The 24991-nt window shown below is 38.3% G+C and overlaps 2 protein-coding genes across 3 annotated transcripts; both read left to right on the forward strand.

Annotated features, from left to right (window-relative positions):
• Window positions 1-1866: 1866 nt before the first annotated feature.
• SPO11 (SPO11 initiator of meiotic double stranded breaks) lies at window positions 1867-14312 on the forward strand. Its single transcript, XM_051633408.1, has 13 exons — window positions 1867-2012; window positions 4527-4640; window positions 7176-7264; window positions 7867-7933; window positions 8142-8250; window positions 8852-8938; window positions 10421-10457; window positions 10680-10789; window positions 11463-11562; window positions 12306-12343; window positions 13140-13216; window positions 13418-13529; window positions 14193-14312. Exons 1-13 carry the CDS (start codon window positions 1867-1869, stop codon window positions 14310-14312), a joined length of 1206 nt encoding a protein of 401 aa, XP_051489368.1.
• A 1355-nt stretch (window positions 14313-15667) lies between these two features.
• Window positions 15668-23947, forward strand: RAE1 (ribonucleic acid export 1). Of its 2 annotated transcripts, none has more exons than XM_051633176.1 (12): window positions 15668-15739; window positions 16117-16213; window positions 16357-16461; window positions 17297-17389; window positions 17782-17868; window positions 18806-18892; window positions 19155-19226; window positions 19733-19840; window positions 20185-20291; window positions 20374-20449; window positions 20940-21134; window positions 22719-23947. In XM_051633176.1, the coding sequence occupies exons 2-12, from the start codon at window positions 16124-16126 to the stop codon at window positions 22803-22805; spliced, it is 1107 nt and encodes a 368-aa protein (XP_051489136.1). In that variant the 5' UTR covers window positions 15668-15739; window positions 16117-16123; the 3' UTR covers window positions 22806-23947. The 2 variants fall into 2 exon arrangements, with proteins under 2 accessions (XP_051489136.1, XP_051489134.1); XM_051633174.1 differs by lacking the exon at window positions 15668-15739 and adding an exon at window positions 15951-15968.
• The last annotated feature ends 1044 nt before the right edge of the window (window positions 23948-24991 follow it).

A 24991-nucleotide genomic window follows, 5' to 3' on the forward strand; every position in this document is an offset into this window, starting at 1 on the left:
CAGAGATTTTACATAAATATTTCCGGAGTGATCTTAAGGCACCCAAAGGCCAAAGGCTTAAGATGAAAGATCTGAAAATTTCAATTTATTAATTCCCCTTTCTTTTGCTTGCCTCTGTTAATTGAAGCGCCTTGTGTTTATATCATCATAGCCTGAGGTTTTCCTCGCATAAATCAAGGCATGTTTTTTTTAATTAACTACCCAAGTTAGATTTGGATGGCTTAATCTTATGGGTACTGAAGAAGAAAGGTTCAGGGGTAGCAGCTAATGGAACAGCAGGAGAAACCAGCTGCCTCCAACATTTTAAACACTACGTCATCTAATTTGCTAACAAGTCTCAGCACTGCAGCATTTGAAACACTGTTGGCAGCGAGCTAGATACAGTACAGCTTTAGATATTACTGACTGCTGTGCATAAAAGATGATGTTATCAACAGTGGGCTTTAAAGAATTTTCTCTATAAAGGACAAGCCTTTAAGATATTTATCTCCTAAGTAACTTCTAACACTCTCAGAATGACCGCTATCAGGCAGTCAGTTACCATGACGTAGTTAGGAGTTGAAAAATACACTTTGGCATATCCTAAATGCAAAGGTAAAAGCAGTTTAAATTCCCAGGCTTTGCTGTTTTTCACCATCGAGCTGCCAGTGAAGGAGCCCAGATCTCTGCACTCAAAACCCAGAGAGAAAAGAAGCATGTGGTTCTTCTCCAGGAGCACCGGGGGCTGCCGAGTGGCTGTTTCCACAATGAGGAGGAACAGGCCACACGCTGGGGCTCCCTTCTGGCCTTCACAAGCTCTCCCACAAGTGCCACGTTTTCTTTTTAAAATCGCACAGAGTTTAAACTTTCTGAAGAGAAGACTGAAATTTTTGTAGGAAAATGTGAACACCTAAAGACAACCGGTACGAAATGCAGCAACGTGATAATCGCAGGTGGGGTTTCTTTTCATGCTGGCAGTCTGTCTCTGGCCGTGTATTGCCCGTTTTGAAGTGAAGCCCTCTGGCCCAGGATGCCACGGGAATCAGAAAAATCTTGGTTCAGCCATAAGGCTTACAAAATTTAGCATTTTTTTTCCTAAGTCTTGGCTTCTTTGGAAGCCGGTGACTCATGACTCATAGAATTGGGGGTTTATTATTTATTCAGGACATGGATTTTAACAGTGTATTGAGAAAGATTTGAAAACATACCCCAAGTCTATTTGAAAACTTCTGAATGCTGTAGGCAAATAATAAAAGTAGTATTAAATATTTAATCTCATTAGCAGTCGAATTCCATTTCCTGACTGAGAACAGTCAGGAAAAGACACTTGATACTGAGGGAAGAAAACAATCGCTGGTCGGTTAGGAAGGATGAGACAAGTGCTGATGAACCATTGGGCCACACTGGCCTGATGGAGACTAGAGACCCTGAGGTCTGGGTGCCATGAAGTTTGTGGTTCAGTGTCTGCTCAGGCACAGCAGCTCCAGGGGCAGCTTGGGGCTGGTGTTCCCAGCGGAGGAAGGTCGGTCGGGAAGGGCGGGAGGACGGTCCTGGCAGCGCGGGTGGGCGGGGCCGCCTCCTGTCTGTCAGGCAGAGCGGGACATGCCATTGGTCAGTCAGGAAGGGCGGGACACGCCATTGGTCGGTCAGGAAGGGCGGGAAGTGCCCTCAGTCAGTCAGGAAGGGCAGGGCCAGCTGCTCACCCCGGCAAAGGGCGGGAAAAGTTCTCCCTCGGTCAGTCAGGAAGGGTGGGAAAACTGTTCCTGGGGTCTCTACAGAAATTTTCTGCTTTTTCCTCTCTAGTTTGACCTCAGATGACGAGTTCCAAGTCCAGGATGCAGGGTAGCCTTTTCTGATCTCTCCGGCAGCCTTCGGCCTCTTTGCACCATGGCGTCATCCCTTCCAGAGAAGTTGGGTTGGTCTGCACCCACATTCGTGGAGGACCAGACAGCGTGTTCCACTGAAATGCCTGCTGGGAACAAGGTCAACCTCGGGGAAACAAGTCTGCTTGGTCATGAGGGCCACGCCTCTAGGTAAAAGATGTGAAAAACAGCACCCCTGCTCTCTTCCCGTGGTAACACTTCAGTAGGCAGTGCACCGCTGCACCTCGTGGGCTTGTGCAAAAGTGAAAAGCAGAGGGGAGAGGGAGTTCTCACGCTGCAAACAGCATTTCCGCTCCCTTGGACCTATCCAAAAAGTCTGTAGGTGCTGACAGAAACACAGAAAACCGTGACAAAACAAACAGTGAATTTCACTAACAAGAAATCTGATCATTTTTTAAAAGTCTCTTTTCATACACAGTATATCAGTCTCAGAGCTAGAACAGACTGGGAGCATCTTAAAAGTATTTTAAAAGTAAAAGGAAGATAAAAATAGTAATAAAATTGATGACTTGGAGCGTTCTTAGTCTTTGTGGCAGGGTATGGAAACCACATGGCTTTAGTGATGTACAGTGCTGGGTTTTTATTTGTAACTGTTTATCTTGTGTATTTATATTGTTTGTTTGCAAAAGATACTATAATATTAATACTTTATGCTATTAATCTTGAAGATCCTTTCTCGTACTATACAGAAACAAGTATCTACTCATGCTGTAACATGTTAGAAATGGTGAGGCAAACCCTGTCAGATGTACAGTGCCTACCCCTTCTCTGCTCAGATTTTGCTGCTGGCTAAAACCAGAGAGAATTTTAAGTAGGCATTCTTGGCCAGTATTGTATGTTTCCTTCTTAAAAGTCAGTTAATCTCTGCAAAACGAGACAGAATATCAGCAAGGGGTACACAGAGAATTGCTGTCCACTTTCTCCTGTTTTGCCACATTTACAACTTCTGTTGGCCAATCAATCAGGCAACTGGGAAACCTAGATTTTCAAATTCTCAGCAAATTTAGAAGGACATGAGGAATATTAAGACATTTACAGTGGACAGAGCCAAATGAATAAGTAAAATATAAGTATCAAAGCAATAGATGGTTTAGATTTCCTATTTATGTATCTATCTGTTCTTTCATCCATCAGCACATGTGTATTTTTATTATCTTTGACACTAATTTTTGTTATGTTGGAGGAATGCACCATAGTCAGCTTTGCTTATTTATTTTACTCTTGCCATTTTCTGCATTACACATTTAGCTCACCAGCCAACCATTTCCTCTATGCTTAATAGAATTTCTGTTGTAGATATGGCACTGAGAAGTAGGATTTTAATTAGGAGGAAGAGACTATTAATCTGAAAGTTAGGGAATCTTGGACTTGATGAAGCTATTATACAATAGAAAATTAATTTACATATTTGCTGCATGACCAGGTCTTCTTGTTCTATCAGCACTGCAAACACTTAATTGTTTCACCTTTGGAAAGCCATTAGTCTCTCTGTGTCCAAGTTTATTCCTCTGAAAAACAGGAAAATTCTTGCATTGTGTTTGTTGAACTGTTTAACCTTATTGGACAAGAATGTTAGTAATACTAGTGCAGGGGGGTTTTTATACAGATGCTAATACAAATAACATTTTAAAACAAAAGGTTGATACTTTCCAGAAATTGCTTTCAAAAATTATAATCTAGTTTCAGCAGAATGAGAAGCAAGTGGAAGCTCAGCTGCAAAATGGAAGAAACGCATTCAGCTGATAAAAGAGAGCTTCAATGTCAGTTCCTTATTGTTTAAGGAGAACCATAGCTAGGCTTTAAAAATAATTCTTGCTGATTTTGTAACAGTGGGATAATTAATTTTCTGTGATGTGCACTGGTATCGACTCATTTTTTTTTTAGTATATTACTTAATGACAAAATTGGACCTCTCTGATCAAACTTTAAGCTAAAAAAAGTTTTGTCTATTCCTTTACTTCCTACCTAAATTTATGATGGTATATAGTTCACTTGTAATTTTAAGGACAGCTGAAATGTTGGAGTCAAATTGCTTATGAAAATAAAAAGCATCTGTCAAAACACTCAAACCAGCCTACAGTTTTGCTGTAAGGGATCTGCTGCAAGGTTACTTCGGCTTTTTAGGTGAAAGATACAGATTTTATTCTTTTCACAGTGCATCTGTTGAGACTAAGCTTTCATTTAATTAAAAACCTTAACAGTTTGTTCAGGGCAGCAGATCAAAAGGTTAATGTGCAATGGTACAACAGGAAGCATTTGTACTCTTGAACATTTTTTAAATTTATAGCATTTAAAAACAACTTAGCCCAAATCATAGCCAAAGCCAATATTACATCATTTATAATAAAATATTAATCATTAGTCACAAACCAGCCAGTTGGTCTAAAAGTTCAGCTGGTGAAAAATCTGATGGTTTCAGGATTGAATAGAAATGTACTTTTAATTGTGTCCTCATTCATGCATCTGGAATGGAAAGTCAAAGATTTTGGGGAAACTGAACAAAACAAAATTAAAACCCAAAGAGTTCCTCCACATTTTTGGAGCAAATATATCCTTGAAGCTGTTTTGGATTACATGGTTTTTGTAGGAGTGGGGATAGATGATCAAAAAAAGTAGTACTGGATTTTATAATGTGCACTATATCATTAATTTTCTTTGTTTCAGTTCTGCAGTTCTTGAAGCAATAGAAAATGTTATTCAAGATGTATTTCAAAGCTTGGCCCAAAATAAAGCACCTGTTCTCACAGTGCCTAACAGAGCAGATTGGAGGAATATAGAGTAAGTATTATATAAAGACCTGCTTAATAACAATAAAAGTGCCATTAATATAAATTTGATTTTGTAACTTCCAGAAAAATTAATCATACATAGTTCTGTAAGGATTAGGATCAATAGTTTGATTTCTTAAAAAGTAATGACCAAATAAAAGGTAATGCTTAGTAACTAATCTGCATGAACAGGCATCATGTTTTAAGCAATAGCAGACCATAGTATAAAGGGGAATGTAAAACTACTGTAATAGAGGTTGGGAAGGAAAGGGAGGTCCTATAAACAATCATTTTCTGGAAGCAGTAGAAACCAGAAATGGTAAGTTGTGTTAGAGTGAAAAAATCTGTTTTAGGCTGGAAGCAATTACGAGCAATTTCATCCCCCAGTGTTCTTTCTGTGCTTATTTTTTTCTTTTTCTCTGCTTTTCCTTATGCTAACTTGTTTCTTAAAAAGATAATGATAAATGTATCTTTTTGTTCTTCAGAGAAAACATATTTCATCTCTGTCTGTTTTATTTTTTTACCTCTTTGTTGGGCTCTAAGTTCATTACATGCCAAATAAAACAAACCAAGTAATATGTTATCTAAATTTCAGATGTTATGCCAGATTATCTAGACAGGATCAGAGATAAAGCAACCAGTCCTTCACACTTAGTGATTTGTAGATGTTGCTTATGCGACACTATTTTTCCAAGGAGTTCATTTTAACTTAAAATACCTGAAAATGAGACATTAATTGGTTTTTATAATACAGAAGCAAAAAGAGAAAGGAAGATACAAATCTATTTCTTGCCCTGTAATAACTTTGGACGTCAGTGGGTTAAGGGATATTTAGATTGATTAGATTGCAGAAGTACTTGTAAGTGAACACATTACAAACATTTGAGGTTGGGAAAGCATAGCAAACCTTCCACAAGGAACACTTTGGTGGAATACTCTTTAATGAGAACAATAAATTTCTGACAATCAAAAAATCTGAGGGCCCTAAAGGTAATCAGTTAACTGAAAGACTTGTGTGTTCCAGGGAATTTAATGGTTTGTGTCTTGATATTTTGACAAAAATGTTTCACTCAGATGTCTGTAAAATTAAAATACTATAACAAAGTTTTGCAATTTTTGGCAATCTTTGGGGAAATGGCATTCCAGGCTAGAAAAACAAATGTGAAATGTTATTTGCCATCAGAACACATAGAAGGGGAAATGTTCAAATTAAAATATCACAGTGTGTTAAAAACAAGACTCATCAATCACATTTTTTAAAAGCTAAACTATTATTTATGGTGGAGAAGTGTAATCTCAGATGTGCGTTTCCCTTGAATAGTGACCTATATCCCACTTTAATAGAGTAGTTTAAGAATACTAAATGAATTAATAGACAAAGAAAAATATATTCAGAAAGGCAAAATATAATATGAAGGGAAGAAAATATAGTTGGTAAGGCAACCTAGCAGAAATTTTGATTACTATTTTCCTCCTGTGCAGTTACAATGTAGGGAGCAAGTGAAAAGCACGAATATCTTTTAAATGTTGCAGCTCAAAGGCAAGAAAGTTACTTTGAAGCTGGCAGGGGATGCTACACTGTGCTCATGTGACTGCTGTCACTTCATACATGTGCACCGTGGTGTGTTCTGCCACCCAAAGGATGCATGGAGCAAAACCTTTGACAAATAACTTTACAAACGATATGTGGTTTTAGACAGAATTTATGGCCATTTTACCACCAATACTTTTTAAAAGTACATACAGAATTTTGAAATTAAAAAGAATGGTTTAAAGACTGGGCTGTCTTATCATAAGGCACTAAAATAATCTTCAGTAAAATAATGAAGTGTCCTCAAGCAAAGAACTGATCCTTTTGGTGAAATGGGCACCTTCAGACTTGAAATGGTGAAGCATGAAATGGTAGAGCACATTTAGATTAAACAAATATCCAGAGAATAGAGTGGACCACATTTTTTTGCTTCTAAAAGTTAATAATAGCATATAACTGAGTTATTCTGGTAAAAAAATATGGGCATAAATTAGATTATATTATTGTAACATGAAATAACACTTTTAAACACATTCTATGTCAGAAAGTCAGCATGTCAGACTTGATATGTATTCTAATAATGATTCACAATTTTTTTCTGGTCACATATTCCTTTGTTTTCATGCTAAATAATAATTGATGCTGATATATTAACAGCTATAAACTTCTATAAAATATTTTCTTCCCTCAGTTTTTGTCTGGAAACTTATGTATTTTGGGCTTAAATTCAGTCTTGAAATATCTCCTTGAGAAACTCTTTCATGTTTCGAAGCCAATGATCAGCTGGGGAGCAGTTCAGTCATGTTTTGAACGGGTCAGTTTGACAGATGACTATTGCCTGCCTTTTTCCTTTGTCCACTCCAACTCCACCCCAGTTGATGGTTTCTGTACTGAGCCTGAAAACAGCTCTAGCATATTTGATTGGAGGAAAGGGGTCTGAGTTACCTTGCACAGAACAATTCACATAGACTCAGTAAGTTTACAGTTTTGTTGTATTTGTTTGCAATGTATCAGATTTAAAGATTCTGTAGGTCTACAGATGATACCACGTTGTCTTACAAAACAAATAAGAAGTGACTGCCCTGCATCAGCAACAAAATTTGGTAAGTTAAAAAAGTCCAAAACCAGAATTTGTGTTCTTTTATTTTAGTTCAAAAGTTTATTAAAAAAACCCCTAGCAAACCATAAAACAAAAAGCAGGCACTGTGATTTAGAAGTGTATGGCTAATATAACCTGATATTATGACCAGTCCTTCAGCTTTTCTCTTCTCTATTAAATTATACTGCAAGAGGGAAATTAATACAGCATTCTTCCAGTTTCTATGTCCCTGAATGAATATCAGCTGAAAGCATAATCAAAAGGTCTTAATGTAAAAACATCACCCTTCTTCAGAAAACTAGCTCGTAAAGGAATCTTGGAATACAGACAATAAGCTAATTTCTTTTTCTAACTCAGTCATTTACTTTCTTGGCCTGGACAGCAAAGCACACATTCCCTCCCTTAACTCCACTGTATTCTTTCTTACACTAGAAATTATTGAGCCCACTGATTAGTACAGTCTATTTGTAATTTCACAGCACACCAAAATATAGGTTTCAAAGTTTTATTTTATGAGACACAAATATGGATCAATATGAAGACAAATTCTTGTATATGCATCTCTGATGGATAATTTTTTTTTTTTGGTAAAATGTATTTTTTCAGCTCTGATCCTCAAAATATTGTCTATGATCTATAAGATGGTGCAGAGCAATACTTATGCAACTAAAAGGTAACAAACCACATTTCTGTAATCTCAAAGTTGTATTTTAAAATGTTATTGTGAAAAGAGCCTGTAGGATGCAAACCTGTAGGATAATGGATTCCTGTATGTCAAAATGCTTTAGGTTGAAATGATTATTCATATCCTCGATAAAATTCTCATGACCCTACAGCTGTTTCAGTATTTTAATTACAAATACAATATTTTGTCTTGATAGGGATATATATTATTCAGACACACAACTGTTTGGTAGTCAAAGTATTGTGGACAATATAATCAATGACATTTCTTGCATGCTTAAGATACCTCGGAGAAGTCTACATATAGTGAGTGGCTTATTATTAATTTCTTTATCATTATTTTCAAATCATATAGATTGAACTGAAAGGTGAAATAGCAAGAAAAGTTATTAAGAAACACATAGTTACAATGAAAAGTGTTATTTGTGCAAATGAAAATAGCCCTCAAAATGTTTCTTTCTCCAGAGAAAACTCATAGTTTACTTGCTCCAAAGAGTTTGGGACAAACTGCCAGCTAAAATCACAGGGTGTATTGCCATTATGCTATTAAAATCCAGAGTGCAAGACATTTAGCAATTTGTACTCAAATTATTCACTAACTTGGGGGGTAAATGAAAATCTTAAGTACATCAGAGATGTAAAAAACTTTTAAATATCCTTGTATCACATGCTTTACAAGAAGTCCTTTGTATCTAAAAATACGGTTAACATCACTTATTGTAAGCATGGCTTTACATCCATGAGTAAAACAACATTGCCTAGTGCTTAAAAAGGTGGATGGCAGTCAATAGCTGCTTTTTGCCACTCAGAATTATTCTCAGAAGTTTCTTGTTTTGCTTGTGCAGTGTAGTAAAACAACAGCATGTAATTCTCCATGTACTGAATACATTTTACTATTTTTTTTCAGCTCTCTTCAACTAAAGGTTTTGTTGCTGGTAATTTAAGTTACACTGAGGAAGATGGGACGAAAGTGCATTGCACCTGCAGTGCAACAGTATGTATATGCAGCAGAATAAAATGGTAACAGTAATTCATAGCAATTCTGAAGCTCAACTATATGCTCATCAGGAATATATCCTTTGGATATGGTTTTTAGCATTGCCTTTCACTACAGGAGCCTTGCAGAGGAAGGTGTATCTTAGACTTTATATTAGAATGTTCTGTCAAATCCGTGCTTTGAATTAAAGAATCCTGAGTGGTCCAAACATACTTTGTTTCTGTCACAATAGGTTGATTTTCTGGCAGAAAACAATTCGTACAGCATGAGTTAACATACTCATGTGGTCCTAAGTGACCTGCTTCTACTACACTGGACAGACTCCTCTAGTAGCAACAGAGATAGCCACATAATTAGAGAAAGAAATATCTTTCAGGACCCAAATTATGTTCCATTTGCAGAAGTGTAATGATGATACTTCATCAGCATAAGAGTTGCTATTGGCTTCATGTGCCCAGCACTGAATAAGCAAAGGTATATAATATCAGGCTGTTTGATCTCAGGATTATCACTTATACAGGAATTACAGACAGTAGAAGGGCTTGTATTGCCAGCTAATTCTGTCAAAAATGTTAATGAACTAAAGAGAAGTTTAAAAACATGGTTTTGTAACAGTTAAGAGCCAAAGGGGCTTTGAGGAGATGGAATTCAACTAATCTAGTCCTGAAAGATTTCCTATAGCCATACAGAATCTGGAAGCAGGAACAGAACTCAGACTTGCTGACTGTTGTCATGATTTCCTGGAAAACGCACTCATTGAAAGCCTAATTTGGTAAAATCAAAATGGAAAGACAACCTTAGCTGCCTGTTATACTTGGTTTTCAGCAGAGCATAAAGACCCCTGTTATTAATACTCTTCTACAGCTCTTCATATTATTTGTTGAGGTGTTCCATGCTGGCATGAGTGTAGATTTAACAGTCACAAGTTAAAATAGACCACACACTTTGATATATACATACTCAGTTCTTCCTCCAGTTCCTGTTTTCTCATCCATATGCTTGCCAGATTGAGCCAATCCTAATGTGAGTTGTAAAGTAAACATTACTATGTCTTAAAATTGTTGCTTCAAAACAGTTACAAAATCAGGTTATATGTTAATAAAAGAAATGATGTAATCGTCTTCCAAAAAGAAGACATGGACTTCTTTTCTGGCTAAGACAGATAAAAAAATAACCAGGACATTGTTATTTCTCTAATGTCCATGTGATGAACAATCTTCTGTGACAGTAGAACAAACCCTTTTGAAAAGCATCTTGTTGTCACAGGATGACTCCTTTTGCAACCATAAAATACAACACAACAGGATATGAACGGTAGAATATGCTTTTAAAGGGGTGAAAATGTCAAGGCTGGTCTGGTATACAGAAGAAGAATGATTGTTTCAGGATGTAATTGTGTCCTTCATTACCTAATGTTGTTATTTTAAAATATATCATTTTCTCTATTTAAAACTATTAATATCATTTTTGTTGTTTTAGGCAGTCACTGTGCCATCTAATGTTCAAGGAATTAAAAGTATCCTTTGAGCAAGAACTCTAGTCGTAGACTGGAAAAATAAAGTAAAAACAAAGAATATTCCAAGTTAAACAATGTTGTGGTAATTTTTTCTTTGCTTGTTGGCTCTGAAACAGAGTCATGAACACTGCTTTTGGCTCCAGAACAGGTATTTTAGAGCATTTAGTTTTAATTGATCAGTGTGATGGATCATTTTACATGCAGCTAGCCTTAACAGAAAAGATTTAATCTCACATGCCAAATTTATGTTAATTGTAGAAAAAGATGCAACTTTTCAGAGACTCCTGGATGATGATTTCTGCAATAGGTTGTCCCCATGTATAATGATTACGGTACGGATCTTACATTTCATGCCATCTAGCTAGACACGAGGGTTTAAATGATACTTTAGCATTGTTGTGGTGCTCAAACTTGGTCAAAAGACCATAATGAAATTAACAATTTTTAAATTTTTTTTATTATTATTATTTTTTTTTAATTTTAGTATCCTGATAGAAATACAAAGTACACATTCTAAAGCTTGGTAGCTGATGGACACCATGTGCTGCTGCAAAGTAGCTGCCCCACTCAGAAAGGCTTAACTGTTTGAGTAACCTTTTGTCCTTCAGGATACCAGGTTTAGCAAACCCAAATGAAACAGAATTGGTTGATTTTGGATTGTACTGAAAGAGCTATGGAGCCTGGAGAATTAATAGGAATGTGTATATGGACACGTATTTGTTCTGGGACAAATTTGGCTCATAATGAGGAAAATCCATACCTAAGAGAGATAAGCATTTATACTGTGCAGCATAGTGTCCAGTTATAGCCAGTCAGAGCAAGAACTTCCCTCCTCACAGACCCAAAGTAGGAGCACCAACTTTCCCTGAAAAATATCTGCTGGAGAAATATTTCTGCCAGCATTTTGTTGGTTTGCTTGCTTTTAAGTGACTAACGTAAACACATACGTAACCAGATGTTGTTTTAATTAATTTAAAATGGCCTGCTTTTATTTTCTTTCCTTAGGGAAGAGGTGTGCCAGATCTTAATACACGACTTTTGGTCAGAAAGCTGTGGGATACTTTTCAAATTCCTATTTTCACCCTTATGGATGCAGATCCACATGGTAAATCTGTAGCAGTTCTACGATATAAAAGGAAAGCAAAATTTATTTAGAATGTCTTGTCTCACTTTTATGGAAGGGTACTCAGAGCATAGAGATCCAACACAATCAGGAGGCTCCTGATTTAGCAGAATATACCTAGAATTACAGAAGGAGTTTAACTGAAACATCAATACTGGCTTTAGATTCCTTTTATGTATACCCTTACACTCTGTGATGACTTGTGCTTTGGGGTACTAAAAAAGAATCTTACCTTGAACCTAAAAAAGGAAAAAAAAAATATTATAAAATTCATAGCTCAGAATAGAGCTAGATTTTGAAAGCACCTGTGGGCCTAAAAATTAGGTAAGGATAAAATAATGTTATGATCCATTGCATGATTCCACTGATTTTAATGGCAGTTGGGGACTTGACCACTTCTAAAAGTCTCAGAAGGTCCTAGTTATATCTACTTTACAGAGTTCCACCCTGTTGAGAATGCTGGTCTGTCAAGAATTCCAGCTGTTGGCTATACTATTCCTTTTTTCAAATGAAAGGAAGTAACAGGAACTTTTATAAACATTGTTCAGTTTGATATAAAGTAAAATTATTTTACATGCTCTAAATACAATTGTAAACCATAAAGAACCTCTCTAATCATAAAGCCGTAACTGTTATCCTGTAAAATTGAATTCTTAATGCAGTCTTTTAAACATGCCCAGTGTGCAGATAAAGGGGCACTTGACATTTGCTATTCTGCATCCTAGGTGTAGAAATAATGTGCATCTACAAATATGGATCTGTGGTGAGTATAATTTTTCCATTTCAAACATATTCTTTTGTGTCCCAGCCTTGGAGCTGCAACGCACGAGATGTCACAGCCTTTGTTAGAATTGGTACTGCCTTTAATTATTCTATGTCAGCACAAAGATACAGTTTTTAAACCTTGTGCATCTGCAGAAACAGCTTCTTCCTGCAACAAAAAGAGACTGGGTAGCAATGACAGGTGTTTCATTTAACTACATTTAATGTTTTTCCCTCCTGCACAGGCAGTTTTCAGGAAGTCCCAATAGAAAATTGTTCTGTATTTTGCTTTGTTTCCTTCTTAGAAGAGAAATGAAGGCTGGAGGTACCTTGGGAGGAGGAGGAATAGCTTGTGAGATGGGTGGCTCTCCACAAAATCATGTTTTGTTGGTAAAGATTTTGTTTTGGAGTGAGAATTCACTTATGAATACATGTGCTAGTGTGGAACATTATGGAAGAAGAGGCAAAGGGAACAAGAAGGCATTATTATATCACATTGCTAAAAGACAGGGTAGACTAATTTTGACTGTAAAAAAACAAAACAAAATTATTCAGACTAGACTAGGCTAAATTAGACTAGTCTATAAACTGTCATAGGCTGAAGGGTGAAAATCTTAGTGAAGGAATGGTTTCCAGCAAGGAGATATGGTAAGCTTCACTTGCACTGTTTTCTCATACCATTCTGATGGTGAAAGTTCTTAACTGTCTTCATAATAAAACCTGATCATGAAGGCATAAATCTCAAAGAAAATAAACAAAAAGTCACTGAATGTCATAGCTGAACTTTCTTATTTTAGTCAATGTCTTTTGAGGCCCATGATCTCACCGTTCCATCTATAAAGTGGCTTGGTCTCCTTCCATCTGATCTTGAGAGGTTAGTCACTTCCCCAAAAGAAACAGAAGTATTCTTTTTTTTCCATTGTCAGGAAATGCAATCTGACTTAATGCACAAAAAGACAACTGACACTAAAATAATTATTCTTTTCACCTATTATTTTTTGCTTAATAGAAAGAAATACGTTGTCACAAATATTGAGGTATATGAGAAAATGTAACAACTTGATCTTCTTTACAGATTAAATATACCCAAAGATGCCCTGATTCCATTTACAAAGCGAGATCAAAATAAGTTAGCAAGTATACAGAAGAGACCTTACATTGCTTGTCAGCCAACGTGGAAAAAAGAAGTATGTATACACCTGTCATTTCCTTTTGCTTACTCCTCAAAAGACAAATCCTATCATCTGCAGTTCTGTTCCTCTTTATGATGACAAAGTCTTAGCACAGCAGAAACAGTAAGGTTTTGCAGCCCTAAAAGAAGGCAAGATTGAGTAAGCCCATTCCCACTGTCCCTCTGAATCCGTGGGCTTCATTGGCTCACAGGCCAGAACTGGCAGCATTTTAAGCTTTCCCACCACTAGTCATCTGATGATCATATGCTGCACCTGAGCTTTTACTGCTTTCCTAAATACTACAGGATATATCATGTCTTTACAAGCAGGGCAAGGCTTACAGCAGTTTTACTTGCTCAGTACTAGACCTCTAATCTTGTCTCTAGCTTTTAGACCATGCATGTCCATTCAGGCATATATTGTGTGAAATGTTTAGAAAGGAAGAAAAGGCACTTTGTAACCCTCTCCTCCTGCTTGTCCTCATAAATTGTGTTACTGTGAGGGACACACTACAGAACACATCCAGTAAAGTGAGTCTCAGCTCAGGGATGGGCACTTACTGTTCTCAAGGCACGTGGTGCCAAGGAACAGGTGTAGTTCACATTTAAATAACTACCTAACCCTGGATCAGGCTCTTAAGAGCATCACACATTCATTTGGTTTTGTTTTTGTTTTCAGCTGGAAATTATGGCAGCATCTAAACTGAAGGCTGAAATTCAAGTTCTAACTTCTCTTTCACCAGATTATCTTTCCAGAGTCTATTTACCAAACAAACTGCAGTTTGGTGGATGGCTGTGAGTGCTTGTTTGCAAATGAAATGTTTTCTTGATTGATTTTGTTGGCTGCTCTTAGAAAAAATGCGGAGAAAAGTATGCTTCAGCTTGTTGTTAGGTTTCTTTATCCCTGTATCTAGATTATTATTCTCTCTTTTGCCTCTTTCAAAACATAAGTAAGGATTCTTTTACACAACACTGTAATTTTCATTCTGTGGCTTCTGCACTGCATCAATGCCAAATGCAATGGTACATACATAACTAAGTGTGTTCTGTCTGGCCAGAAAATGTTAAATTCAAAAATGTATCAAGGAATTGCTTTGCCTTCTCTCTGAAAGCACAAGATGATGCTGTACCAACCTTTTTTATTTTTTAAGAGAGTAGAAAACTTTGTTAATGTTTTATTGCACGTGCCTCCTTTTGGAAATTATTTTAAGTACAGTGTTGTGGCAGTTTGTGTTTGCTGGAAACTCAGACCAAAAAGAGATAATTCTTCATTGCTCTGTATCTCAAACAATTGTAAATGTTCCAACCAGCAGATTACTATTTGTCTTCAATGAACAAATAAGCAAGCAGGTGTTACTGATTAAGAATTTAATAAATAATCCTGTTAATGGTGCACATTATAATAGAACCCCGTGTTCATTTGCTTTATTTAGTTGGCTCTAAAACAGTAAAAAGGAGCAGGAAACTGTGGTGATTCGTGTACAATGGATTCCATGTGAGGAAACAAACTGACAGCACAGAAAATACTTCCAAAATTACCTGTACAGTCATCAGCACGGATCTAACAGATAATGTTTTCAGTAGACCTATCTACTATTACATTTTTTTTTTTTACTACTCTTCCACCAGTCTTAAATACAAAAGGAACGAAAACTCCTTTTCAGGGGCAGCACAGCGGCAGTGCTGCTACCTGCCAGTGACACCCAGGGGCACACACCAGCGCCCACCCAGGGCTGCTCCGCCAGCAGGGGCTACCCTGGGGCTACCAGGCCAACGCAGCCCACCGGGCACACACAGAGTCCAAGCGCAGGGAACGTGTGCGCGTCTGGCCTTGAGGTGTTTCCATGAGAGCTTCCACAGGAGCGGCAGCAGCGCCCGCCCAACGTCCAGCACTGCTTGGCGCGGCTGCAGCAGCCGTGCTTAGCGCCCACGGGCAGCGCTCCCTGCAGCGCCGGGCAGCCGGGCCCGCCGCTCCCGGCGCGGGGGAAGAAAAACTCCTTGTCCCTCTCTCGCTTTCCTCACCGCCAGCCCCGCGGCGCGTCCCGCCGGGCGCGGCTCCCCGGGACCCCCGGGCCCCGCCCCTTCCGCCCGGCCCGGCCCACGCGCCTGCGCAGCCGCTCCCCGCGGGCCGCGGCGCCTGCGCAGAGAGGAGCCGCCGCGCAGCAGCGGCCGCGTTGCGCGCAGGGCCGCGGGGCCGCAGGCAGCCCCGGAGCGGGGCCGCACACGGTGAGCGGCTCCGGGGCCGGGCACGGGCGCGCTCGGTGCTCCCGGGCGGCCCCGCCGTCCCCAACCGCCGCGCTGGCGGAAGGGGAGCGGGGCCGTGCGGAATGAGGGCAGCCCGGCCTGCCTGCCCCGCCGCGCGGGCTGTGGCGGCGGCGCGGCCGGAGGGGGGTCCCTGACAGCGGCGGCGGGGGGGGGCGGACCGGGAAAGTCAGGGATCGAACTGCAACGTCAAGTGTGTTGCGGTTTAAGTTTTATGTATTTTTACAGCTCTGGGCGGTTCCGAGGCGGGGTGAGGGGTGGGCTGGGACAGTCGTGGGGTGGGACCCCCTGGGGACGCTTAGGGCCTGGCAGGTCTCACTGAGCCACCTCCTTGTTTGCAGGGCAAGGATGAGTCTCTTTGGATCAACGTCAGGGTTTAGTACCGGAGGTACCAGCATGTTTGGCAGCACGACTGCAGACAATCATAACCCGATGAAGGTATGTGTGTGTGAGGGCCCCACGGGAACCACCCTTCTGTGTTGTCCTGTGTCTCAGCACTGCCTGCTAACTCACCCTAGGGAAGTTCTCAGTGCACAGCTTAAAATCGTGGCTAAGTTTATTTCGCCTGTTGTTCTTTATAGGATATTGAAGTGACGTCTCCACCTGATGACAGCATATCTTGTTTAGCCTTTAGTCCACCAACACTGCCGGGAAATTTCCTCATTGCAGGATCGTGGGCAAATGATGTAAGTTCTCAAAGTCAGACCTGCAGGTCAATGAAGTTGGAGGATTGTTGCCTAAACTGCGAAGTATGATCTTAAAAACTTGTGCCAGGGCACCTAAAAATCTTCCTCTTTACAGAATTGCCTAGTCTGTGTTTGGTGGCAGGGCTCTAAGTTTGACATGGCTGAGCTGCTTCAGCTGAGCAATTCAGTTGTGCTCTTCAGAGAAGTGACCCATCTGCCTCTGTCTTTTAAGCTTTGGCTCAGAACATCTAGTCAGTGTTTTCCCGGATAGGTTTTTATTTCCTTGATTTTTCTTTTTCCTATTTGTTTGGGTTTTATCTTAATTCCTTATACAGTCAGGCTAACACAGTTACGCTTTGCCCAGTGAAAGAACCACAAACACACTGGTAAATTACCCAGTTTGACAGTGTAGCCTCAGAAAGATTCAGTTTCTACAACCTTACTGAAGTTTGTTTGGATTGAAGGGTGACATCCCAGCTGGCACAAACAGGGAGGGAAGACAAATGAGAGCACATTTTTTAACTGATTGGTTTGGTCCGTTGGTCAGAAGCCTGTAGCAGGCAGCTTCTTCCTAGCTGATGGTTCAGGGTTCTCCAGGAGAGCACTGGGAGGTGTTACATGATCCTGAAGCACTTTTGAGGTGGGGTTGAAGTTGTGGGGTTGAGTTGTGGCTGTACAGATAAATATATTCAGAGAAAATAAGGATTCACTAGTTCTGCAATAAGCTTGGTGTTTATAATTGTATTCTCTGTTGGATAAACTAAGACTGGGATCTTCAAGAAGAGAAGTCTTTTAAGTTCTTATTATGTTGTGACTGTGTGCTCTTCTGCTACAGGTTCGCTGTTGGGAAGTGCAGGATAATGGACAGACCATTCCAAAGGCTCAGCAGATGCACACAGGGCCTGTACTAGATGGCTGCTGGAGTGATGTATGTTCCTATTTAAAAAAAACACAACTTTTACCACAACCCTGAATAAATTGGCATGTTGTTTCCAGACAGGACTGCCACATGTAGATGCAGCCCGTGGTTATTGTGTATAGACTTATGCTGAATATATCTAGTCTAACATGGACATAAAAAGGGTAAAAATTAGTTTAAAAGTAAGAATGTACTTAAAGCTAGATAATAGCTAGCACGGCTTTCTTTTTATGACATACAGCCATAAATAAATTTAATTTTTATGTTTCTTTTTCTTGCAATCCCTGTGTGTGTTGCATTCATGTTATGCTATTACTAGAAGAGAATAAGACTTCACAGTTGTCCATTTTATACTGAATGATAGAGCTGTTTAATCTCTTGACTTTATTCTTGTTTTTTAGGATGGGAGTAAAGTATTTACTGCTTCCTGTGATAAAACTGCTAAAATGTGGGATCTTAACAGTAATCAAGCTATTCAGATTGCACAAGTAAGTAAGCAAGCAAGCCCCAACCTGATATGTGGCTTTTTTCCTTTTTTTATTAAAAGCTACCTTTGTTAGCAAATTAAGCTGATGTTTAGTGCTTCTGAAGTAGATGCTGCTATGTGAAGAAGAGGTTGTAGAATACTTCTTATATTTTTGAGATAATGAAGTGCATATGGAGACTGCAGTGAAAGTGGTTTAAATAACCTTTGCAGCTTTTTCCTGCCCTTCACTTGAGAGGGTTCTTTGGATTGCTGCAGTGATCTCACCAAGTCACCCTGCTGCATTATAGGGGATTCAAACTTTAATTCACTTTCACAAATCCCAGCTTTCTGCTGCAGCAGTAACAGGGATTATATTCTCAATTCTCACTTTAGAAGTGAGTGTCTGTTCATAGAATATGTAGTTACGATGATTAAAATTAGTTACCAGTTACATAATTTGAGAGAAGAGTTAGTTAGTCCTTCTATCAATTGCTTCTTGTATCCTACTTGAGGTGATAAAATTCAGATTCTCAGCCTTGATTTTAAAATCTGGTTGGTGTAATTAAGATAAGCCTTTCTTCTGTAGCTGTTGCCAGAAGAAGCTGGTTTCTTTTAGCTTAATTATAGTACATAGTTTATTACAAAGTGTTGATTTTTAGCATGATGGATAATAACCTTTATAAATAACCAGAAGGCCCTGCTGTTTGTAATTTGTATTTCTGTTGTGACTATCTTCCCATATAGGGTGACTTGATTGTAGTTTGTGTCAGGAACCATTTTTTTTTCTTATGTGTGGCTTTTTACACCACCAAACACAACAAGGGCAAGAGCAAACTTTGTCCTAACTGCTGTGACTAATGAATAATTTTTCTTGAATGGATAAAAAGTGTACATACATACAAAAAAATATAAGGAGCATAAACAAGAAATGTGAACTGTTATCTTTGTTTTTTCTTCAGCATGATGCTCCTGTGAAGACTATCCATTGGATTAAAGCACCAAATTACAGCTGTGTGATGACAGGAAGCTGGGATAAAACTTTGAAGGTATGATTTTTACCTGAACAAATGGACACAAAGTATGCTATTAATCCATGTATGACAATATTTATGTGAAATGAAAATATTTTATTAAATACTAATACAAAAAAACAGGTTCATGAAGTTACCTCACTTCAGAGAGTTGCAGTATTTTGGCTAAACAAGAATGAAACAACTTGGTACCAACTGTGTTCTCTTTGCTGGAATAATTTAAGTGGTGTTTCCTCAGGTCTGAGCGTAAGTTTGTTCATTTTTCTGTTTCCGTCAGTTCTGGGATACCCGTTCACCCACACCTATGATGACACTGCAGCTCCCTGAGAGATGTTACTGTGCAGATGTGGTAAGCCATGATGTGTGATAAACTAGAGTCAGCTGCAGGACTGGGAGTATGAGTGAGCTGGCAGTCCTTGAGGCTTCTGTAGGTTAGCACTGAGTACCCACTGTTAGTGTTTGATCTCAGTGTGATTTTAGCCGTAAAGCATAAACTGATCTTGATCAGGCCTGTGGAAAACATACAAAACACACTTATATCCTCCCAAAACCAAATCAGCGTTGGGACTGACCTATTCTTATTTCTGGATAGGTTTGGATACCACTATGGCAATGCACGTTGGGAGGATCAGCTAATAATTAGGATATTTTTGTATGTGAAATTTTGTAATGACAGGAAGGAACTGATTTGTTTGAAGATAACTCTATGCATTTTGTTCTTTTCTTCCACTTGTCTGTCCTCCTCCCAGAAAATAGTTTTAAGTCCTTTAATTTCTTCAGGGATTTCAATAAATAGAATCATCTGCCATACTAATAACAGAACTGTCTTCCAATCTATTTTGCATCCTTATCCAGGTTCATCCTATGGCTGCTGTGGCCACTGCAGAAAGGGGTTTGATAGTTTATCAGTTAGAGAATCAACCTTCTGAATTCAGAAGAATAGAATCTCCTCTTAAGCACCAGGTAAATTATTACGTTTGTTGCAAGTGCATTTATGCAGATCACTGAAATTCTGAGCTTGTTCTTTTTTGGTAAAAACAATCAATGTTTCAAAACCAAAGTACTTTATCTTGGTGTGGCACGTGTCCTGGTTTGCCATTGATGTATTGATTGTCTTCATGAGGATTTAGAAATACAAATACAGTCACCCAAACTCTCAATAGAATTTGACCTCTCTCTTGACCTTGTCTGTGCTTTCCCTTATTTTGCATTGATGAGTGATGTTTTGTGTCCCCATCTGAAGCAGCATTTGGAAAATCTGTCCCTCAAGCCTCTCTAAAATCTTCTGTCTCTCTCTCAAATTTTAGCATCGCTGTGTTGCTATTTTTAAAGACAAAGTGAACAAACCTACTGGATTTGCCCTTGGAAGTATTGAAGGAAGAGTAGCTATTCATTACATCAACCCCCCAAACCCGTAAGTATCACATAATGAAGGATTCTTCTGTTATTGCTCAGTTTACAATGAGGAAAGTAAAACCACTTTTTTTTTTCCCCAGTGCAAAAGATAATTTCACTTTCAAATGTCATCGCTCCAATGGAACAAACACCTCAGCACCTCAGGATATCTATGCTGTAAGTACTCAGCATGTACCACTAGGTCATTTATAGAGGGCAGTGTACACTCTTAATGTAAAATTGACCTTTTATCTTGCCTTAAGTTATCTTGGACATAAGTTTAAATACCAGTCATAGTCATACATTAAGAGGAAAGACAAATATTTGTCCTTCCCTTAAAACAAGCACCAGATCAACCATTCATTGAATCATCTTGGTGGAGATGGCACTTGTTAAAGTAGCTGATACTGAAATAACACTTGAGATTATTTGTGATACAGGATTATGCACTGAGTTTTTAGGTACTACAAAAAGGATTATGCTTTCCTTGGAACTTTAGTGTTTATTTTCCCTCAAGAACATACCTGAAGACATTTAAAAAAATAAGAACAACACCTAGTTGAAAAAATCTTCCCTGTGTATTTATTTTCAGCACGTGTGTTGTGAGTGTTCCCACTGCCTGTTCCCATGTCTGGTATTCGACATAGTATTTTTCATTGTTCTGCAGGTAAATGGGATAGCATTTCACCCTGTCCATGGTACTCTTGCAACAGTGGGTTCTGATGGTAGGTTCAGCTTTTGGGATAAAGATGCACGAACCAAGCTAAAGACATCAGAACAACTCGACCAGCCCATCTCTGCCTGTTGTTTCAACCATAATGGCAACATATTTGCATACGCTTCCAGTTACGATTGGTCAAAGGTAAGACAGGCTTAGACTCACAGTCATACTTGCAGTTGGCTACTAAGTCTAACCTTTTCACATGAGGCTTTCACTGCTTGGTATAAATAGTAACTGAGCCTTCAGAACTTTGTAAGTGTGCTAGAAAACTTGCAGTGTTCGTGTTGAACATCTGGTGAAGTTTAACAGTGAAGCCATGTATCCTTTGTTTTTTAGCTTCAGTTGGATGAGGTGGCTAAGCAACCTTGTTCTGAAAATGGCAAAATGTAAATGACATGATTCAGCAGTTACTCTGGTTGCTGACACGTTCTGCTGTGGGCAGTGTCATGGGGCAGTGGCACCCTAAGAGGTTCCCACAGCTCTCTTTGAAATGCTCATCTCTGTTGCTTGTGCAGATTCTCTTTAAAAAATACTGTGACTGTGGCTCTGAACACTTCAACCAGTGTTTGAATGCCAAGTGCTTCATTTCCAGTAGCACTCAGTGCAGCTTGCTGCTTGCATTTATGTATCTCTCTTCCAAACTTGACTCAACAATAAGTCATGTAGATGCAAGAGAATCAAAACAAACCATAATATGTGGAAAATCAAAACTTCCTTATAGTATTTAAGAAGGGATGGCAAAGTTGAAATAGTTGACTTTCATGAAATGGCAAGTTTGATTAGAAGTATTCCTTGACTGTTGTAGCTAGTGCTTCTGAATTTGAGGATGATATTCCTTGTGGTTTTGGCTGAAATGAATGCAGACATCACACGGATGACCTTGATTACATGCCACAATGAGAGCAAACTTTTAATTCAGTGCATTGCATCTTCTGGATGCTGCCTCAAGAAAAATAACTTTGTTAGGCACTAGGGCAGATGAATTCTTCTGTCTTAAATGCTTGGGTAGACTGCAATGGTAGATACATACCCAGGTAATCTGTAAACTAATAGTAAGTGGTCAAACCAGTAGGTACAAGGTGCATTTCCTTTCTAGAACCATTTGTGTCAAGTAAAGTTGGCAATTTCCAACTTGTGCATTGGACTTCAATAGCTTTATTAGTGTTTACTCTCCCTTATCTGAATACTTGCATATTGAATCAGTAATGTGTATTCAAATAAGGTAAATACGCAAAATAGTATATTTGCATGTGCAGCTGGGGAACAGATTTTTGCAGTTGCCTGTAGAACTTGAGCTTCACTTTGAAAAAAATGTGACCACATTTCATTTAGAAGCTAGAAAGTTTAAAGTGAAACTGGATAGCCATGAAAGTTTTATCTTCTTCGCCTAGAATGCTATTTAAAAAAAAATTAAAATCAAGTTGAGCTCATATGCTGTGTCTGTAAAGTAGAGCTCAGAGATCCTTGGTTATTTTTTTATGATTAGTTTTATACTTTAAAAATGGATAAACATCCCTTAAATTTTACTCTATGTGCAGGGTTCTTGGAGTTACTTTTTATAGTAAGCTGTTTTAATGCACCAGTGTTGTCCAATATCTTCTCTTAATGACTTTAAGATTAAATCTTAATAAGCCAGACTAATGGCATATTCATATTTTTACATTTTAAGGTAATGCTGATATTTCTTCTTTGAAGAGAGTAAATGCAGATGATTTTTCTTTTTAGGGTCATGAATTTTATAATCCACAGAAGAAAAACTACATTTTTCTGCGAAATGCAGCAGAGGAGTTAAAGCCAAGGAATAAGAAGTAGTGAGTATGAGTCTGACTAGACTTACTCTACTGATTTTTCTGCCATTCCTGCCTCTACTTCACTGCTCTTCTGCCATTTGTGCCCAGTTCCACCATGGTTCAGACAACTTTGGATCACTAACATTTAGCAGGAACTGTAAAACTTGTCTGTTCTGCAGCAATAATTGCAGCAAAATCTAAATCTGGGTTAGATGGTTCCTGCTTAGAAGTGCAACCATCTGTATCTGGATTTATTTTATTAGTACTACATTAAAATATGTTAATTATAATGGTTCTGGAGAAGTTGTATAAATACTGTATTTTTTTGTAAGTATTTGAAGAATTGCAAGTAATTCTTCTCAAAGGAGGCTTGTTATTACTTATTATTCAGGGGTTCTTTAATTGCTTTCTGACTTTTAAAATGGAAATATTGTCTACTGTATGCCAGGAAGAAATGCCTTGCAAATTGTTTTCTCTCATTTTTTGGATGAATTTGGTAAGTATGTAAGTGGCCAGTAGGAGTGACAGGAACTCAAGACAGAAGATGGGCACCATCCCTACTTTAAGTTTATTCTTCTACTCCAGCAAATTGACATGGCTTTTCAGCCAAGGAGACTCATGTTTCTTCTAGTCCAAAGAAGAAATTGTCAGCTGTGCCAAGTGATACATAGCTCAGTAATACAAGCAAACAACCAAACTGATGTGGGAGAAAATGCATGTGGCCTTAACTGCTTTAAAGCTGGTACCTTTTACAGTTCAAAGTTGGTTCTTTTACATCTCTCTTAATGTGTTTTTGTTGCTTGACAGGGGTTTCTGGATTGAAAAAAAATACTCATTTTTTATTAGCTAGAAAATAGTGTGGGTGAGTTTCATCCTGATCAAAAATGCTGTGAAACAAAACAAGTGAGTCTCTTTCTGACTTGAATATACCACTGTTTACTTTGACCTAGCCAGTTGTATACATGCCAAAGTTTTCTTTTTAGAAGTGAATGCTTATTATTCCTGTTTAACAATTGTTTGATAATGACAACATAAAAATGGAGGGGGGGGGGAGGGCACATGTATAGAAATGCCTGTCATGTACAAATTCTCTGTAAAGCTGTATGTTGTAATGCTTCTGATTAGAGATTCATGCTACATTTCAAATAAAATTTTTACTAAATGCGTTTTTGTATTCATAAATTCAGTTACAATAACACAGGCACAGTGATGTGCTTCACTTCTAAAAGCAGTGTCTTGTCTTTTCACTGTAATTAAGATACATTTTCTGAAAGTACTTTTCCTCCAACTGCTTGAGCTGGAAATCTAGTCCTTTCTCCAGTTGCTAATTCATTATGAATGATTCCTGTGGTTTTGTGTCAAAGCATTAAGAGGACTAGTGTGAAAGGCTTTTTTTTTTTTATGAGAATGAATCAAGTTCCTTGCTATCTTAACAGCTAAACACTAGATAATTTGTCTTAGTACAAATGAATCATGCTGTCTTCAAGCTCTCTATAGTCTACTGGTCCTTTAACTTCAGACTCCTCTTTGCGGTGTTCATCAGATTTTGTTGGGTGTGGATTTCTTGTTTAGTTTAGTTATGTAGCTGAGGAAAGTATGAAATATACTCTGTTGTTTAGAGATGCTCTTTTCTGGGTTTTATTTCTCAAATTTGTTTTTTTTTCCAACTACTTCCTATATTATACAAGGGTTTAGATTTCACATTCATGTACTAATTGTTTATTTTAAGATATGAAGAGTTCCCAGTGGTTATCTCATTAGCTGGTCATTTGCTCAAACATTTATTCTGTTTTTGTTGAATTTTCTTTTTCGAGGTTGTGATTTTTATGCTGTAATCTTTGGTTGTTAGCACATTTTTCTAGTCTTCCCAGTTAAATTAATGCCACCAAGCAGTTGCAGCCCAAAGCTTCAGTGTGTGTGATCATTGATGGTAAAAAATAGAAATAATTCTAATCTCCTTTGTGCAGAATTCTACTGGGAAGGATGGAATGTATCATCTGTTTCTTGTTTAAAAAACTCTGTTTCTTTCTTGAAATACTTAACAATGTGAATGAGTGATGAGAAAATAGATTGACTCTAGATAAGCAGTGTGTTTCTGCTGGGTCCAGTGAAGTTGCACCTACATAACTGGATACTAAGTTTGGCAAAACTACATTTTTATTATGAAGGCAGCACTAACAAGTCTCTTGTTAATGCAGTTCTGTATTA

This window comes from Apus apus, chromosome 15 (genome assembly GCF_020740795.1).
Source record: "Apus apus isolate bApuApu2 chromosome 15, bApuApu2.pri.cur, whole genome shotgun sequence".
NCBI lineage: Eukaryota > Metazoa > Chordata > Aves > Apodiformes > Apodidae > Apus > Apus apus.